Raw genomic sequence first — 20,301 nt, 5'->3', positions numbered from 1 at the left:
ACCACCTGCTGGTGTTTGCATTCAGTTCAATCTCAAAGAATTCAACCGGGGGATAATTTAATTCATATCATTTGTCATATGATAGGTGAATTTGTCCATTTGATCCCTGTATTTTTGGAATTGTTTTGATTTTGATAAGGGGGCATTTAAATTAAATAATTGGTTTCCTTGATTTTTTGGTAAGAAATTTGGAAGAACAGAAAGCAACAAGACAGCTCTTTCTAGGTTTGACGAAGCCTTTTTGGTACTTAGGAACACAGAAGTGTTCTTCTTGACTAGGGCTTAGCTTTGGATGAAACAAATGAACACAAAGTAAACATGGCGAAGATCCCTTCCTGTAGCTCTAATTCATAAGCAGAGTTTAGGAAAAACATCACTGAAGCCCGAATGGGACAGTGGTGATCAACAACATTTACAGTTTATTTAAAGCGTTCCTGAGACTTTTTCAAGAGAAGGCTACAACCGTACCCCTGCAATGCCTCAATCCCACAGGTAAACAGCAGAAGATAAACCATACCTGTCTGAAAGGAGGAAAGGGCAGATATCAGGAACTGGTGGTGTGGAAGGCCTTAGCTTGGCCAGAGCCATAATGTGCTCGAAAGTGATGTCAGTCTGAGTACTGGCATCCACAAGCCGAACATCCTGAGAGCTACCATGAGCTTTGCTAATTGGGGCTCGTCGTAAAACCTGAACTACAATTGGTTCCTTGGCGTTGCGAAAAGCTTCCACTGCCTCTTCGTGAGTGGCCTTAGAGAGGTCCTTCCCATTAACCTAAAGAAAAACAGAAAAGTTATTAGTCACAAAAGAAAAGGAAGCATAAAAATATGGGTGTAAAATGCAGGGGGATGAATTATTTGTGCAGTACATCAAGCCATGAGCTGACATTGAGTGGACCTTATTTTGGCATCCATGCAAGAGGAAAGACAGGGCTGGGAGGAGAAATAAATTCTTTAATCTTTGCTAGAAATTGGAAATGATTTGAACTCTTCCATAACTGTCCCAATGGAATCTGAACGCAACAAAGAAACTACAGCATTTAAAAAGGACATTTTAAATTATTTTTCTCATGCTATTTTATTCACCTCATAAAATACAAATAAAGAAGGAGGGGTGCCTTTAATTTTCAATTTCAGCATTTTCTGTGGCATGCAACTGTTTTACAGGATTTCTGGCACAGCATTGTTATTAATGCAGATGTCAATAAACATGTCTCTGATGTCTAAAAAGAAACAAGGCCAATTTTCAATGTTTTGTCACTTATCTGCTGCGGCCATTACACAATCATTAAGACCAAAGATAGGAAGATTTGACTAACACAGTCAGCTGCTGCTCTTTTAAGGAAAGAGAAGTCTAAATCAAACAAACTGAAGAAATGATTTGCTACAAACAGGCAAATAATAAACCAGAGAAAATTATGCTACAAATGCAGCATAGCTTGGCAAAACTAAAAGACTGTGTCAAGATTTCTCTCTGCTACAGGCAACGCAGGAAATTCCTCCCAGCCTAGATGAGGCCGTCTGGTATTAAAAAAGGTAACTGCTAGGCTGGGTGATGCTAAATTCGTACCAGTTCAGGTATTTAAGGCAAACTTGCCAAGTATCAGCCCACTAGAAAATGCGAGGGCTGATTTGTCAATGGGAGTCAGTAGCTAAGCCCTTGGACCCCGGGGCTGCGCAACACCCTTACGCAGAAAATACCATTATGCTGTTTCCAGAGCAATGGGGCTGCTGTTGACAGCTGCATAGAACCTAACTGTTGTGAGCTACTGTAGAGATGAGATGATCCTGTGCCAGGGTAGAAAGGCAGGGTTTTCTAGTAACAAATGTGAATATCTAAGGGTACCAAAGCCTGATTACAATTTATATCCCTGGGAAAATCTCTACACTGGCAGGAAATCAGGAATAGGGTTCTACTGCAAGTTCATGCCCAAATTACCTTTGTTGTTTAGACAGTGAAGTCGTAAAACTTCTGCTTAATGAACTAAGTCTAATCCCTCCCCAGGAATGGGACAGACCTCCTAACTGACTTTTCCCCCTGCAAATCCTGGTTGAAAAAAAACTTGCTTTGCCAAATCACTCTTTCATTCAAGAAATTGTTGGAACTTTCTTGTCAAAAAAGAAAAAAACACGGAAACAAGAACAACACCAGCAGACTCAAAAGAGCCATTCAGCAGCCTTCAGGAACATTTTTAAGCTTGCCAAGAGAAGCATTTGCAATTAAAAATGTGATATTTGAGGCAACACATACAACCATACTCCTGTCTATTCATGTGGATAGTTATGATACAGCTGACCGTTAATTACATGTATGTATCAACTCAATACATTTCCAGAGTATGTGCTTGAGTACAAGGTAGCACCAGCTCTCCTCTGACACAACTGCCAAAGAAGCAGTGCTTTCACAGCCACATTACTCACAAGGACATGCAAAATAACCACACCGTAGCGTAGCCACCAATGCAAAGGTCAACTGATTTTTCTAGCTAGCCCTGATGCTGAATGTGATGGTGAAAAGGCTAGAAATTATCTAAACAGCTTTCTATACATAAGAAAGCTCAAAACTCCCTGTGCTGAATGCCTGGGATCCCCAGTACCATACCCCTGTAGCCTAGGCTGGGATCAAGTCATATGAACAGCATCTAGCTTGGTCACCTAAGTTTAATGCATATGTACAGTTTCTCTGATGACTGAGGGCAAAAATGTTAAGACTTTATGTTAAGATAATTATCATCCATCAAATTATAACCTTGGGTTACGTTAATCTAAGTTACATGGAAAAATATCATTGGTATGTAAGAGGAAGGGCCAGAACAGTCAAAGAACAAGTTATGTTATAAGAAAATAAAATAAATTTCCCCAAGGAGGCAGCTTCTGCAAACCCTCTCTGATAGCACAAGTTACACTGCCAGGGTGTTCAGCCCTCAGCCTGTCTTATAGAGGCAATTACAGATAAAGCTTCAAGCCTGGGTCTCCTAGTCACTCTTCAGTTCCAGCCTCCTCTGCTTCACTCTTCCTTCTGACTCAGATCCTATCAAGTACACAATTTCCCACCGTTTCTGCAGTTTTTGTAACAAGAGCATCCTTTAGGCCCTCAGAGTAACTCTCATTCCTAAGGCCCCCGGAACAGAAAACTTACTTTCCCACCTCCCAAAACCCTTTTAATACTTCTAAAGTTTCAGATAACTATATGGTGTTTCTCCTAAAAGCAAATGCTTGGGAATAAGTACCACATAGCACTCTATCGATTTTTTTCCCTGTTAAGTATAAAACACACAATCCTTCTGTATCCCAGCTGAACCATGTGTTTTTTTGGCAGAAGCTGACCATTTCGTCACAGATCCACATTAGCAAAGCAAAAAGATATTTGGATAGCATACAAAATATGTGATTAGATTTTTTTTGGAAAACCAGAAGCTCTGTTTATTCACGTCAGTCAATACTTATCATTTATTCTGAGGAAATAGACATAAATTCACAACAATGCCATTTACATGCAAATTTTATTTCCAAAGAATAAAATTTTAAAATCACATGAGTGTGAAAAATCACAAAAGATACATATTTTCATTTATCCTGGGAACCTATGGCTGACCTCTATTTTCATTTAAATGGCTATTTAATTTAAAGACTTTAAAAACATTCCATCCTTTATGTTGGTTTCTCACGAAACACAAGCACTTCGAACACCCAATACTTGTTTAAATTGTCACTTGAAGTTCATCAACACACTTTGTCGATCTGCATAAAGGTCACCTAATTTATGAACGCTGCCTTTCTCAGAAGAAAATCTATAGCTGAATTACTCTATGCTGGCAGCTGTCCTGCCCACTTGGGGCTGGGAAGAGAGAATTTATTTTAAAACCTAAAGCCAATACTACAGATGGGGTTGGAAGCTCTCTTTACGTAGCTTCTTGAAAGGTTTTCTGCCTCCTGCATTATCCCCCAACCTAACACTCACATATAGTTACCCTGGGAGCCATAGACAGCTGAGCACTTATTTACAGCACGCCACTTACAGGTTCTTAGTGGATGATTAAATAAATTCCTTGCCTCAGAAAGGTTACTTTCAGTGGAATCCCGGGTACTATTTTAAGTGGATAGAGAAATCAGTCACTTTTAACAGTCAACACAAAGACATGGGAATACATTTGTAGTAGCAGATGGGCTAATTAATCCACAAGCAAGTTGTGAATGTTAAGTAAAGAACATATCTTTTCTCATGTAAACCATCGTCCTGCCCTGCTAGATTAAGCTTCTGTTTAATGACCACTCTCCCCCTCATTTTGGACGCACCATGAAGTCCGGGCCACTTGTCAACATCTCCCCCAGAGTGACTGGTGGCCACTGCCTGGATCCTGGCCATCCCCTTTGGATTCTTGCTCTAAATCCAGCCACATGCAAAACTGCATTAGCATCAGAAAATAAACAAGCAAACGAGCTTTGCCTTTCATGCTCAAATCAACTGCTGCTGGCCAACTGCCACTTCTAATGCAGCACCGCTGTACGTAGGTTTATTCCTGCTCACACAGAGGTGGACAGCAGAGAAGGAAGGAGGGACAGGACTAAATAACAAAACAGTGACTATAAAAAAAGTAGGCAAATGGTTGTTAGGTTATCCTTGTGCTTTGGGTTCTAAAAAAAAAAAAATAAAAAAGAAAAATCAGTCCTTCGATGAAGACTGCTTCCAGCATTTAAGTGCCTGTGACTGGGAAATGAAATAGCCTTGTCTTCTAACACTTTTCTGCTCTTGATAATTTCTTTTAACGCTGGCCAGAATTTTTGAATCAAGAGGGCCAGAAATGTTGATATGTTTCCTGTAGTTTTTACTTCCCCCATATTAAGAGAAAAAGGACAAAAGGAAACAGGGAAAAAGGAAAAAAAAGGAAAAAAAATGTGTAGTCACGTGAACACAACCATCACAAAAGGTGTCACATTAGCAGCTCATGAGACAACCTCCTATCCTCAGCAAATACCTGGCATACGCAAGTTGAAATTTAAGATCGGCTCTGCTGGAGTGAAATCCTTGGAGACCCTCCGTTTAATCAGTAAGGGCAAAGGGAAGAATAACCTGAGCGTTCTGCTAGAGCAGAGACGTCCAGACACACGGGTTTCCCAGCGAAATGACAGAGATGCTGTCTGACGTGATGATGGAGTTCACACAAGGCTCGCTGTCCTAGGAGATTTCAACCCCCATGCAGAAGATGTCTCTGACCTGACAGGTGCTAAATCTGCTCTCATCACAGAAGTCTCTTCACCTCCAATCCCTCACCCTAAATGCATCCAGGCTACCACACCCTGGCTGCATCCTTGGATGGCAAACTGGCACATAGGATCGAACACCGTCCCTTGGTTTAACCAGTCCTTCTTTAGGACAGGAATTTGAGCCCTCCCTAACTGCAGGCCACAGAAAAAGAGAACAAAACCATACCACCTTCCTTCCAGTCTTACAGTTTTTGGCACATACGGACTCCAGAAAACTTCCACTGCTGAGGGCCACCAGCTGTGAGGCTCTCTGGGCAGCACGGGGGGCACAGGCCAGGTGAGCTATCAGTGACACGCATCCTGGAGAGGACATTGCAACTCCTCTGCTAACGCAAATGTGATAGCTCATCTACAGAACGGGCATTCGACACTCTGACCTTTCAGGTTACAGTTCAGTGCTAAGCCGCATTTCTTGAGCCAGTTCATCTGAACGGCAGCAAATTCAGTCGTTACCCAATACCACTATCTCAGTCAGGGTTCAGGCAAGTTCAGTAAAGGGACAACTTTTATTATGCTGGTTAATGACATTTCCTCTTCTTTAGCTAGAAGAGTTAAGCGATGCTTGTTCCCATTTGATCCTTTGTTGCCCTGACTGCCAAATCTTGTCATCCCTCCTAAAAGCTACACAAGCAGCTGAACACATAGGCTCTGGCTGCTTCCCTCAGGCTGAACCAGGGGCCTGTAACAAGAATTACATCTCCATTACCTGTAGAGCAGAGGCTTTCCCTCTTTTACCAGTCGTGCTGCTGGTTTGACAATACTGAATAGACCCAGGCAATGCCCAGCACCGCAGCCTTCTGTGCATCTTCCTATGCCTAACCAGCACCGCTTCCATTTCCCGGTATTTAGCAGAAATGTACTGTGGCTGAAAAGCTTATGCCTAAGCCTTAACCTAAGTAAGACAAAATAAATGCTACAAAAAGTGGGAAAACATAGAAATATACATGTTTCCATTCCGTAAATCTTCCTTCCAGACGGAAACAACCCAGTGACTTCCCAGAAATTCTGATTATCCGGACAGCAGCTGTCAGAAAAAAGCACCCTTCTCTCAACTGACCTCCAGACGATGCTTCATTTTGTCAGAGTTGTCCACCACAATCCGTGCATCTGTGGGCAGGTCTGGCAGCTGCAACTCCTTTTTATGAAGGACATGGCACATCCCCAAAAGACCTCAGCGAAGAGCTGGACACTGCCTGGAAGTATTGCCTAATGAGATATCCTAGGGAAGTCCAAAGATTTTTAAACTGGATTGGGAAAAGTGCCCCAGGTAGATGTACAGGGAACGGAGAAAGTTCTCATCACAACAGCAAATGAGCGGGCAAGGTAACTAATACAGAAGTCCTTGTGCAACTTTGGTTCTCCAACAAACACAAACTCTCGTTTAATATCTTCATCTCCTGATTTTGCCTTCTCTACCCAGTCATCTCTAACTAAAACAAAACTGCTACTACCAGGAGTGCCTCCCAAAACTTTGCGTGCAGAATCATGCTCCATGTTTTGAAATAAAACTCCATTGTAAGCAAAGATATCACTGAAGATCCCACCCCCTCCACCTTTAGGAGGAGGTTTGGGGTTTTAAATCCCAAATTGACTGACTGCCTAATTGCAATTAAGGTACGGACTATAGGAAAAGGATGGTGTTTCAGATGCATGCCTATAGCCTGCTTACAGCTGGCTGGGTTAGGCACAACCATCAGTCACCACAAATGCCTTTGAGCATTTCAATCTCCTCTAACAGTGTACGGAAAAGTTCACCCTGGGTGACACCTAACATTTCCATGCCTAAAGCATCTGTGGATCTGGGCCCTCACCTTGAGACGTATTTGAGAAAAACACTTGGATGCTATAATTCACACTTCCAGGATAACTATGCCCGCTCCAAGAAGTTTAAAAGCACTAATGAGTTAGCAGTTTTAATCTGTGACCAAAATGCGACCTGAATTCCTGCACTAAAGAACATGACACTTGGCAGTCTGCGTAAGCGGAGAATACCCCCTCCACCTCCTCACTGTGTGTTAGAGCAATGCACATCTCACAAAGATCCTTTCAAGTCCTTTAGTGCTGATGTTCAACAACATCAGAACAGCTCGGAAAGCTCAGCTCAGAAAGTGCAGCAACAGCTCAGAAAACGTTCACTTGAGTTTTGAAAGACAGAATGTACTGTTATCTGCAATTTTCTTGGTTTGTGTTATCTGCAGTTCTCTTGGTTTATGAGTAAAACGAAACAACCAAATTAAATTTAAGAATCACTGCATTAGTTTCAGAGCGAGCTGCGCAGAGACAGGTGCTGGTAGACATGCCTTTGTGAGCAGCCACTATTCTCCTTTTCTGACCCCCTCAATTTGCCCGGCAGACATGTTATTAGTTGCTGTGGCCATCTTTCTTGCATCCTCTTCCAGCTGGTATTCAAGTGTCCTTCTCTCCCTTGCTTCGCTGCCTCTGGTCTCTCTCATCTCTCTCAGGCTGTTTGCTCTTCTTACTCCGGCTTTTCCTTTCAGGGCGGACCCTTTGCTCCCTGGGGGTTTCCTTCACCTCACGCCTCTCAATTCTGGCAGCCTCCACCTTTCCTTTCCCGAACCCTTCTCCACGAAGACCTCCCGCTGCCCTCTCACCAAACCTGTCCCCTTCCCGCAGGGTGGGAACGCTGGCACTTGTCATCCTCCCACGGTGACAGCTGGACAGTCGGAACACTCGCGGGGTCTGCCTTCGTTACCACCGCCTGGTACCAACACGAATGCTCAGCTAACCCAGATGGTGAGGTAACAAGGCTGGAGTGTATTTACTATGTAAATTGCTTTTAATATTGACAAACAGTTTTTCTGATGATATTAGGATTCTGCCCGAGGGCAATAAAGACTAAACTAGCTGTGGCATGCATAAAACACGTTGAGTTACTTCTTGATATAATTAGATCATCATTTATTACATTAATCGTTGCAAACTTTCTATTTGTGGATAGGACATTATATAAATCTCTCACGAGATCTACACATACAGCAACCCTTTGATGGTGGGGAAAAATACAATCAAAGGCCAGTGTGTGTGCTCAGAACAAATCATTTTTATCTCTAAGCCCCTGCACTGAATGCTGTATTCTCCTGTGAACTTCACGGTGTCTCTATTCTACCATAAGATCACTCTCCAATTTCTCTTCCAGGGTATGTATTTTTCTCAGGGAAGAGGCACTTCAAAAGATAGTTGCCACTAAAGTTTTAGGAGATGAAATTAACGACATTCTTTAATCATCTGTAATTCTCAAAGAATAATGGCAGGGCTAAATGGCAGATTTCACGACTCTGTAAATAACGTGTGCTCACTTTTCTCCTTTTCAGGGAATCATATTCTACATTTCACTAACCAAAAAAGTCTCTCGCTTCTAAGAAAACCCCAGCCTTCCATGGCTGGCATCGCCACATGAATGTTACACTTATCACTGTCATAACAATTCATCCACGTACAGACGCCTGAAACTCCTGGTCTCCTCCGAACCGAGTAGTTTAAAAAGATAGATGGCTGCCTTCTGGCTAATTGTGGGAGTTCTTTCATTACTATAAAAAGACTTTTTATATCTCAAGTGACTTTATAAGCAGTGAATAATGAGACTTAAAGTCTTTGGAAAAAAGTCCACTGATCAAATGCTAGGATAACTTATGGGCGCGGTGACCTTTTCCTCAGTAAGATACTCCAAACTGCTGCTGTTGGCACATTATTAAAATTCCCCATTTAAGGCGTGCAGTTAAGCACCAGGCAGATTTTATTTTTTTATTTCAAAATTCAATTTAAGGTAGCTCAGCAAGAGCCAGAGCTCTCCCAGGGCTGAGGACTAACTCCCGCCCGCTCCAGCTGTGCAGGAGCAGGACAGACGGCGGCGGCGGCGCAGACAGCTGGCTGGGTCTCACCACCCTGCTCCCGGCTGCGGTGCCAGCACCGGGAGCCTGCTTCCCCAGCGCACAGCAATCCTCACCCCAGCAAGAGAGCATGTTTCTGCCAGCACATCCACCAGCAAGCATCAGCGCACTGGGCTGGCTCTTAAAAGCCGCAGAGAAGAGCAGCCGACAGCATGTTGCCTCCAGCCTCTCTAGTAAGTAGAGTTTTGCCTTGGCCAAGAGGGTGCTCCACGTGCCAGCGTTTCATGCCGCAAAGCAGCAGGAGTGTTAAACCAATGTCACGGCTGGTCCCGTCCCTGACTGAAACCCTGGCCGGCCCCGCGTGCTGCCACACATCTAACCCAGCCCGACGTCCTGCTGGGGGGCCAAAGACATGAAGTGCTGAGGTTAGAGTGCTCCCTGAAAGCATCTGCACTTGCTTTTCTCTAATGAACGTACAACAGACTTGCTCTACTTTAACAAGCATTTCTCACTGCGTATCTGTTTTGTCATCTTGAAGGAATAGAAAAGGACATTCTCTCTTGAAATAAAACTTGGAGGGTCCCTTTCATTGAATTTTTCCATTCTTCTCTCATGCTGCCTTGACACTAATTTGACACTGTTGTTCTCCATTGATTTTCATGGCTTTACTCCAGAAGAAGCATATTGAAATTTTTTTTTTTTTGTGCATAGTAGTACTTGCAAAAATTCCTCCCAACTTTTTACAGGACTAAATGTTTTAAAAATAGTTTTCACGAGCTCATAGATATTTACAGTGGCTTAGCAATGGGGGCTGACACAGCAATAGATTACAATGAAGTTTAACTTCATCCTGCCTCTGGAACATGGCATATGGCAACTTCCTTGATCACTTTTTTCAAAGAAGAAAATGTGAATTCAGAGGAACCACTCATTTGATAAAATTAAGCAAGCCATGGGGCCTCACCTGCCATTCAAAAGTCCATTGGATGCTTTTGTATCAGAAAGTTCCCAGTAGCTCTTAGGAAAGCTTAGCAACAATTTTTATTTGAAGATAAAGACAGCAGGTAATATTAACATCCATGAGAGCAGGTAATATTAATGACACTATGGTTGTACACGTTTAGTTACACACAATGAACATAAAAGAAACTACATGTAGATATATACAGAGAGAGACACCTTATAAAACATATTTTTGTCTGTTTCTTCCCTTTTGCTTCTCTCTCTCCTACTTCCATACTCCTTTAAGGACTATTCAGTTGTGTAGGATTACTTTACTTTTCTACTGAGTGATGGCTTACTGCATTGTCACAGAACTATTTTAAGTTGTCAGTTTTTAAAGTTTTATTTCCACATTGCTTGTTAGCAGGAAAAATGGTAAAGGATGTGAATATTAGGACCAGCCTAATGCTACCTTATTTATACAGCACCACGGCTGTGTACACATCTTCCAGTAGTAAGAGCTGCAGCTCCTTCCTGGCTGAAAATCAATTACAGCTGTCGTTTCTCTCCCAGCGTTTCTATGCCTGTTCTTCCTTCTGGAGCATCTCCCTCCTTCCTCTCTCCGTATCTCTGCCTTCCCTCACCACTTCCTTCCTCTGTTTTACTCCATTTGCCTCTCTGGCTTCCCTCCTTTATCTTTCTCTTCCTCCTTTTACTTCTTTTATCATCTTGGACTTGGTCTCTGCAGTGTCAGCAGCAGCCGCCGCTCTTTAACACCCGCAAAGGGAACCTTCCCCTGCATGAAGTCTACTCGTGAAGCCCCTCCACACGGGCTTCAGGAAAGAATGGAGCAGCTGGCTTCTGTCAGCAATGGGCTCTCCAAGCGTCGGCAAAGGGCAATTACCGAGCAAGTTCGCACAACGCTCGCCAGTCTCCTTTTCCCAGGCAGTTCTGGGTGTATGGCAAGACTGTGTCAGAGCCGCTGTTCCAGCTCGCCGAGGCACGGCAAGGCCGTTAAGGACCAAATGGCTGAAAAATATGGCAGGGAGCTTACACGTGGCTTGTAGCCAAGGCTGTGCAGTCAACTGGCCACTGAGTACACCGCATGAAGCAGATTTGTACCATCGCCTTGCAATACGATAAATACCACTGAAATCCAAGCAGATTTTGAAGAATCTCTGTGTTAAGTGTTCAGAGAAAAACACGGCCTTTGGATAGGTGCGGGCAGCTCTTGCTGCTTTCAATTGCCGTGCACTGACATCAGACGGTGCAGTTTAGCATAGAGAGCAGAAAAGACCTTTCAACATCAGGAACTGAGGAATTATTTCTGTTCTAAGCAACAGAGCTATCCTTTGCTATGTAATGAGATTATTTGACAGCCTTTTGATTATTTATGTAAAAGCAGCATGAAGAGTTTAACTAAAACACTGAAAAAAATACCTCCTATACTTATCTATTTAGAAAAAATCGCAAGGGCTGTGACTTTTTGGTTATATGGTATAAAGCACCGCAGAGCCCCAAAGTAAGTAGGGCCTTCTGGATATTGCTGCAGTAAAAATAGTGATTATTATACACCTGTGCTGAGAATTTAGACAACAAATTATAAAGGGACATGAATTAAAATAGATGCGCTCGAAAATAAAGTTTATGGCCTAGACAATGAAAATACTTCAACTACGGCACACTGTGGGATATCAAGACAAGGGCAATGTCATCTTTGTTTTGTCTCGGGAAAAAAGTCCTTTTTAAAAAGCGTTTTTCTTTTTTTAATTTATATGACATTTCATAAAAGAAAAACATACATTACAGTGAAAGAAGAATTAAGCACTTTCTTTTTTTTTAATATATTATATATTAAAGGAGAAGTGCTAGGTGCACATAAATTCCTGCTGGCAATATACAAATTATATGTACAGGATTACTTTATAAAGGGAGATATAAGTTCTATATCTGCTTATAAAAGAATGATCGAGTAACAGCTGACAATCTAGAAATGCTTTTAATAAGCTTTGGAAACAGCACAGTGTTTGTAAAAGCAAACTTCCAGAACAAATTAAGTCATTTCACTAAAATCAACAACACTGAAAGGTAGCACTTCTCAACTGAACTTCTTAATTAAACTTCACAGCCAGATTTTAAGATGTCATATTTGCCATCTAGCCATGACTTCTGCCTTGTAGTGTTTATTTATGCTAACTTCTGCAACCTTCTTCAGCAAGTGGCAAGAAACTGTTGCAAAAAATATAATTTCTACTTACAAAAACCAAAGTATGCCGTTGCAGTGTCACAGCTTGTAGAATCTTTGTACTTTAAAGAATAAGACCTGGTCAGGGAGGAGCAGTGTAGACCTGCATCTGGATGGATATATAGTAGCCAAGTGCAAATTTCAACCATGTCCTAATTCTAGATGCTCTTACAGTTCAGATGTACCCGGATTCCAGGGTTTCTTCCCGGCTTACTTGTTGAAAAGGTTATGATTTAGAAAGGCTCAGCTGGAGAAAAGAGTATTTTCCCCCTTAAATTTAAAATCAAATAGGCTCCTGTTTCAAAACCCACATCATGTAGGACTTGAGAGAAGCTTTCATGTTACTGCTGATAGATATTTTCTTTAAGAAAACCAGGTTCCTTTAAACTTTCTTGGTAAGCTGGCTTTACAAGCTAGTCAAGTAAAATGTCATCGCATAAAGCTATTGGTGAAAAGAACAGCAGCTGAAAAGCAGAGCCTTCCAATAAATTGAGAAATGTCTGAAGCCAGTTCAAAATGGCAGGGCAAAATTTAAACAAACCTTCCCCACCCGAGGAGAGGCAGACAGGCATAAATCATTCCCGGCAATCAATTCTGCTATTTGAATTCGTCCTGACACTTGTTGGGCTCAGTCGCTGACTTGGAACCGTGGCAGAAAGGCCAGGCCACTGGGGAAATTTGGCCAGCTTCCACATCTGAGAGTGAACCACCCGGCCGCAGGTCTCCAACCCTCATAGCATAGCTCTTTGTTCCGAGCGTAAACCATTTTGTCCGCTGTGTTTCAGGTCTGCCTCCAAGATCTCAGGATAAAGAAAATTCTTTGATTACTATTCATACAAGAGATGGGAAATACTGGGTGAGATTTCAGCCAGGAATGGCACAGGTAGCTTTTCAGGCAATTTAAAAATACACCTGCCAAGTTAATGTGACTACTTTGCAGTTAATTATTGTTATTCTGTTAGACAACAAGCAAAATGTCTGAGAAAAGGGACTGCAGATTTCAAATTCTGTGAAAATTCAATATTTACATACATAGGAGACAAATCTGCTCTTGACAGAGATTCTCAGAGAAGACGACTTTTGTGAGAAAGAATTTGCATACTGGCCTCGAGTGCTTTCATTAATAGCAAATGAAAATACCATCACAGTCAGTTGTTAGTGCAGAAGTCCCACTAAAACTCAGTTAAGGTAGCCAGTGCTATCTTACACACGCACACAGAGAACATGTATTCTTTTTCCCCACCTCACCCTCCAAAATGCAGCCTTAGGAAAACCCAGAAGTGGTGAGATCAGGTACCCAGACGTGCCATCTTAACCTTCAGCTTCCCCCCGATGCCCATCTTAACCTTCAGCTTCCCCCTGATGCCGGCTGCAGGCAGTGGAAACGAGCTGCAGGAAAGCCATCACATCCAGTACATCGCACAGCTCTGTCGAGCGAGAGAGGGACTACTTGGAGCAGCTTGTGATACTGTGATCTCAGGGAGAGCAACACTGGCCCACCTGACATCCTCACGCGTGATCAGCAGATGAGGTGCATGAGTACCAAAAAGGATTCAGTATCCTCATTTCACCCTCTGTCGTCTGGGTAGGAGGAGGCACAGAGCCCCTCAGAGGCTCCCAGGCAGGAGATGCACTTGGTCTACGGGGCAAGTGAAGAGGCACTGTCCACAACAGGCTGGCAGCAAACTCAAAAGGCACTTCTGGAGGTGCCATCAAAGCCCAGCAGTTAAGCAGTCTTTCTCCCCACCAGGTCTTCCCTTCTACTCCAGGCCCAGGCTAGTCAGCCAAACTTCTTTGAAAGTAAAGAAACCAATGGACACAAGACTTTCCCTTAAAAAATGAGGACAGTAAGGAGCGGTGGCAGTAGCAGCTGCATATTGGCACAGCAGCCTAACGAGTAAGTCGTTTGCTTAGAAACCGGGAAAGCTGAACTCAGTATAAGTGAGTACGAAATCACGCCTTTCACTCTGCAAGGGAGTCTCATCAGGCTACTGGACATTTTGGAACACTAGAAGTTATACACCACTTTCTGAACCTATAATTTGAAGTAATTCAATATCATCCAAACAGCTATTAAGCAGGATTGGAGTTAAGGAGCTAGTGTGGGTAGACAATGGCTGTTCTTCTGAAATGCTCCCTCCATCCCAGTCAAATGGGCACAACAGCTGTGTCCAGAAATCTCCTGGTAGTAGAGCAAATGAGATTACTGTACTTTCCTAAACCATGACTCCTTACAGCATTTCTCTTTTTTTCCTCCACCTGCTTCCCTCAATATTTAGCCTTCTCCCCTCCTGCCCTCTTCGTTCTTCCCCCCAGGCTTCCCAGGTAAACCTCCCAGTCCTGCTGAAACCATTGGTATTTTAGAAGACATTAGACATGTCATTGGGAATTGGCAGGTGAAATTTGCTGATATTTCTGCAAAGGTCACTAATAAAAGTATTAAACAAGATCACTGCAAAGACAAACCCTTCTGGAGCTCCAGCAATAACCTCTTTCCAGCCTTTCACTTTCCTTTTTAACACTATATGTAGATAGATATTCCTCCAGAGTCAACTCCATATCCTCTTTATGGCCGCTTATCTAACCATTTCTGGTCCACTTTAGCTAGTATTTTCCCTTATAATACCACATCAGATATTTTTGTTTAGGTGAAGTCCAGATAAAGAGGACCTACTACATACTCTTTGTCAAGATAAGGCGTTTGCTAATCAAAAAGTCTATCAGGTTAGCCTGGCTTTGTAACCATCTTAGTCTGCGATTCATTATATCCCACTTACCCTTGGCCTCCCCTGTGTGTAATCATCCTTTTCTTCAAACAGTTCTTTAACACCTTCCACAATGTGCACGCTGAACTTCAAGTCTAGCAAATCCCACAACGATCCTAAGCATAGGTACACCATTTCATTTTATTCCAGCATCTCCTGCGTGCTAAACTGGTTTAACAAATCTCCCTATTCATCCTGGCTACTACTTCTCGCAACACTCGTGTCCTCTGTCTCACAGTTATGCGAGTATCACTGCTTCTGCGGGTTGTGATAAAAACTGGATCACTGAAAAACCCCACTTCAGAAATCATCCTTATTAAAACGTTAGGGTTACTTACCCTACAGGGAATTGCCGTCTCCCTCCATGTTGCCCATGTTCCACTCAAATCCCATCTTCCACCCCTTCACTCTTCAGGTGCTTTTCCCTTCCACTCAAAACATGAACCTGTGCAAATCCTTCTGAGAGGTTTTTAAACTTTTCTGCTTGATGCAGATTGTATCTTCCCAAAAGGAAGAAAATCTTCAAAAGAGGCCGACTGGGATAAAAAGACTACTCTCCTTAGGTTGTATTTCATGCAGCTACCTGGACACAAGGCACAGGTGGTGTACAGTAGAACCAAGCAGGTCTTCAGGTTCAAGAAGGCAGCAATCGCTCTTTACTACTAACTGCCTTGCATTTGCAGTTGAACTGCTCTGATGCAGATCTACATTAGGCTCATGTTTATATTGCAAGAATATCTATTTATGCTGTTTTCTATTTTGCTACCAAGTAGTAGACATGTCCTACGTAAGATGGGGCATTAAGTGGGTGAAGCCTATGCAACACAGTCAAAACTGAGCTCCTATTACTGAACACACACAAACAGGTAATGTGACCTTTCAATTTTAAGAAAATACCTTTCTGGGGTAATACATCTCAGAGGCCTCGAGTGACCTCAAATTTGAGACACTAACCCTCAAATGATCTTCTGAGGCACATCAACTATCAGGAAAATTCAAACTGAATTTCAGAGTCCTTAAGATTTTCCCATTTAATTGTGCTCAACCTTAAAAATAGAGATACTTTTGCTTCACCACAACAAAATCAATAAGGACTACACTTTGGACATCCTTTGGTATCACAAAGCATTGGCAGCATGAGAATAAGAAGGAAATATCCAGCACTCACTTCCATCTCAGTTTCATCTACACTACTGCCAGTAATGTGCTTCACCAGTTCACCACATTCTACAATCAAGAAGAAAAATCTATATTCCCCTTGTGTCACCTAACTTCCACGCAAAACCCACGGCTACCTATTCTGACCATTAATTTTCTACATGTCCATCTGAAGACATGGACCAGCTGGTGGTCAATGGGTGAAAGTTACCAGTTCCACCAACCTAACAGCAGTTTTTGTAAGCTTTAGGGAAGACCAGCCTTCAGGTGACTTAGGTGGTATCACCTAGACCAAATTACAGAGCAACCAGACAAACTGCTTGTCCAGCCAACTGCTGACTGTGTTGTCTTTCCATCTGGAACACCAATCTCACCCACTCACATTTGAATCTAAAACAGGTGTCTAGAAGAAAAGGGAAGCAGTGGTCCATCTGCCTCTCCGCAAATGCCTGAAGACACAAAAACTGGGGAGATATGAGGGGGAAAAAAAAACCAAACACAACCCAGAGACATACAGAAATAAAGATTTTCCATACACGGAGGGTTGGTAAGGTTATCTAGGTGCATAGATGCAAATACTTATCCAAGCCAAAATATACAGGTCTTGAGCTACTGCACAAGTACAATTACTCACATAATTTACGCAGGAAAAAATCTGTTAGTTTTAATTTGAAATATACAGCATGGGAGAAGATACTCAGACCACCAAATGTAGACACCTAATTTTACTGACAATTCTCCTTCTATAGCCAAATACAAGAGAGGGGAGGGGAGGGCAAGTCAGAGACGTAAACTAGCTGTGAGTAAGCTGAATCACCCTCTGGAAATGGCCACCTCTCCCCAATGACAACAAGGACTCTAGAGAAATGAGCTGGTTATAAATTTCAGCACCTTGGACGATGTGTGAGTATCCTTTTAATTTACCAAATGGCATGACCTCCGTTTTGGAGAATTTAGAGACAAAAAATCAGGCATTAAAATAAAATGGGTGAAGACAGGAAAAGAACAGATTTTTTAAATGCTGAAAAATTATTAATATATTTTATTATGGCTCTTGGTAATACAGGGAGAACATCTCTGTTAATAGATAGCAGTATTCAAGGGTGTTGTAAACATATTTCCCAGGATGAGGTCTGATTTATAGTCTTGGACAGAAATTATTCTCCCCATGTCTTATGAAAGTAGAAAAAAGTGTTTGCTCAGCATGGTTACAAGTTACGCAAGTACAACACAGCGGAGACTCCACTGCTGCTCGATGCCTTCTGTGTTGCCATAAGTTAGCTCTAAGATGGTTTTATTTTTTTAGGGTAATATTTTACAGGCTGTTAATCCAGAAAGTGGATTATTGCCTTTGGGTATTTTGTGAAAAAATAAAACAGAAAACAACTGAGGTATTGCATTTAGTATAGCTGCTGCTGCGCATGGGCAATCATTTATTTTTCTCCCATTATATATTAGGCTTCTCAGCACTCGGACTTCCTAAAGCAGCTTCACTAACATAGTTGGCTGTAAGGCCCTCAGAGCCCGTCTTGTCAATTATCTGTGAATTTAGAAGGATTTACACAAAAGATCATAACGAGCTGGGTTTGAAAGAGGCTGTAAAGGTGTGAGGTATTTATCCAGAAGCCCTGAACAGCTATGATAGAAATAAGCCTTGTGCCAGCTCTTGCACTCAGACAATGATTGTTTTGCCATTTAAAAGTTATGTTACAAAAAACGAAAGCAGAGCTGTGAATTGGAGAGTGCAGGACTGAGAATGCTCAAACTCTGCCTTTATCACTGGCTTGGCCGTGTCATCGTTGCACAGTCACTTAACTTTATTATATTTTGACTTTTTCCCTGCCTGTTGTTACAGTGAAGGTAAAACAGTAGAGGTCTACTCTGACTTAAATAATAAACTATTGATTTTTTTATATAGAACATAAGATTATTTTTTTTTTGCCATATACGCAGAGCACCATCTCCAAGCATGATGCACGCTTGTCACACTACACCTCAGAAGCACCACGTGGCTGAGTTCATGTTTGCAAAACACTCTGGATCTCAAAAAAGAGCACAGTTGCAAAGCGAATTGTTATAAGGACAGATGTTGAAGTCTGATAAAAGCTGCAGCAACAGCACAGAGCAATAACAGGCAAAAGTTATGACTGACATTTGACCCTCGTTCACGTATCTCCAAATGTCACCAATGTTTAAGACTTGTTTTGGATGCATTACCAAGAGGAGAATCGCAGAAGAGTGTTAGCAGAAATAGGACAGTTCTTGTGCCCAAGTATCTGCATTTCCAATCCATCTGACATCTGAAGGACTCCATTTAAGGTTTGGACACCAGTCGGCAGATACAGATGTAAATGGCTTGCAGGTACAGCACCTGGAAAATATGATGGCTGCAAAGAACATCTCCCAGCTGGGAGTGCTTCGCAGGGCTCCATCCAGCTCTGCCGCTGGCACGTTCCCTTTGCGGCAGGCTGGCACACTGCTGGCACCAGAAACGGCTCTGCCCTCAGGTTTCGGACTCTCGGCTTCAGTAACACAGCGGGTACAGGCAGAGTTAACCACAAAATTAGGGTCTCCGCGTACTTAACTTGCACGCTGCAGCACATGGATACAGCTGGGTCAGGACACTACTACACTGGTTTAACTTGTGAAGTGTAACATCTGCCTGTTTGTGCTTGGAGTCTGTTCTTTGTCACACTGCATGAGAAAGGCTTTAAAACCGCCATTCACAGGACATTTGACACACTCAGAAACTCCCTTCTGTGTCAAGAGAATGGACTGGAGAAGACCTTAGGATGAAGAGAAAAAGCTAGAATATATGTTGTTATATACACTAACTAGCCCCCTGGCACACGCATGTAAAACAAGGCTTGTGACATGTAAAATTAATCTAATTAAAAAAAAAAAAAAGTTTTGTGAAAAAAAGTTTGAGGCATATTTGATGGGAGGCCAGAATATTGTTGCCTGAAGTATAAAGATATTTATAGACCAAGATGTGCAAAACTGGAACATAATTTTTGCCAAGTACAAATTAAGCTAATGTACCATTAAAAGCTGGCAGCTGATATACATTAAAAACATGAGATGAGGACACAGACTCTGCTATGACAAACTATCCGTGCAGAGACATGATAGGGGTGATCCAGCATCCAGCTAAGCTCTCGAATGTCAACTTGCTGCTTCTCCTGTGGCATATTTAGGGTGAGCTTTGTGAATACTAATATCAATCCAAACAAAGGTATGCTTTCTTTTTGGCAAAAGACATTAACAACAGGTAAAAAAGAACAAAAAGGTATGAAGCCTTATGAAAGGTAAGGCAGTACTTCTGGAGACTGTATATATTGTTTTGTTATGATGCACAGCTCTTCCTTACGTTGGACCTTAGCTTCCTCGCCCTGCAGCAACTTCATCGAAGCTGTCCAGCAGAATTTTGCTGCCTTCAGGAGGAGAAGGAAAATGAGGGAATAAGATAAAAGAGCACTTTATATTCCAGAATGGTGTAATTGTAAACTAAAGTTCCACCAGAGAACATTGGAGATTATCTTTACACTGCTTAAGTCCACCTTCAGCTAAAAAATCAAATTTCCTTCCGTGCTGCCTCTACCTTCCTCCCCTGTAGTCTCTCACTCACCTCTTTGTTAATAAATATTTTTACCTTTAAAAATCACTTGCAACTTCATCCCCTTATGTTCACGGGGAACCACACAGAAAACAAAGAAAAAAGACAACATATGAGAATTAAAAAAAACAAACAACACCACAAAGCCACAGAACGTTACCGTGTGCTCACACACCTTGCAGCACGTGACCACAGCACTTGAGGCTCACGGGTCTGATAAAACTACAGTCTCGTGGCTGGAGTGTCCACTTGGAAACAGATGATCCGAATCCAAGGCCGCAGTCTGGGGGGCTCAAACCTTTATGGGACTTTGCTTTAACCACAGGGCCATAAGCTAGTGTGCACTGGGTAGCTCTGCTGCCACTAAAGGAAAAGGACAAATGCAGAAGTGGCTGGTGAGGGACGCAAGACGAAGCACCTCCCTGAGCAAAGTGTACTTGGACACATCTGCTCTAACCCCCTCCTT

General features: G+C 42.4%; 1 protein-coding gene across 1 annotated transcript in view; it reads right to left on the bottom strand.

Moving 5' to 3' along the window:
• PDZRN4 (PDZ domain containing ring finger 4) overlaps window positions 1-20,301 on the bottom strand; it is a gene marked incomplete at its 5' end in the record, with an annotated part of 254,213 nt that overhangs the window by 45,854 nt on the left and 188,058 nt on the right. Inside the window, one exon of the mRNA XM_082491421.1 lies at window positions 518-771. Within this exon, the coding sequence (XP_082347547.1) occupies window positions 518-771 (254 nt within the window). The remainder of the gene's footprint in view (window positions 1-517; window positions 772-20,301) is intronic.

The sequence above is a fragment of the Vanellus vanellus genome, assembly GCF_965231255.1.
Source record: "Vanellus vanellus genome assembly, chromosome: 1".
NCBI lineage: Eukaryota > Metazoa > Chordata > Aves > Charadriiformes > Charadriidae > Vanellus > Vanellus vanellus.
This window is presented reverse-complemented; position numbering and strand designations above follow the sequence as displayed.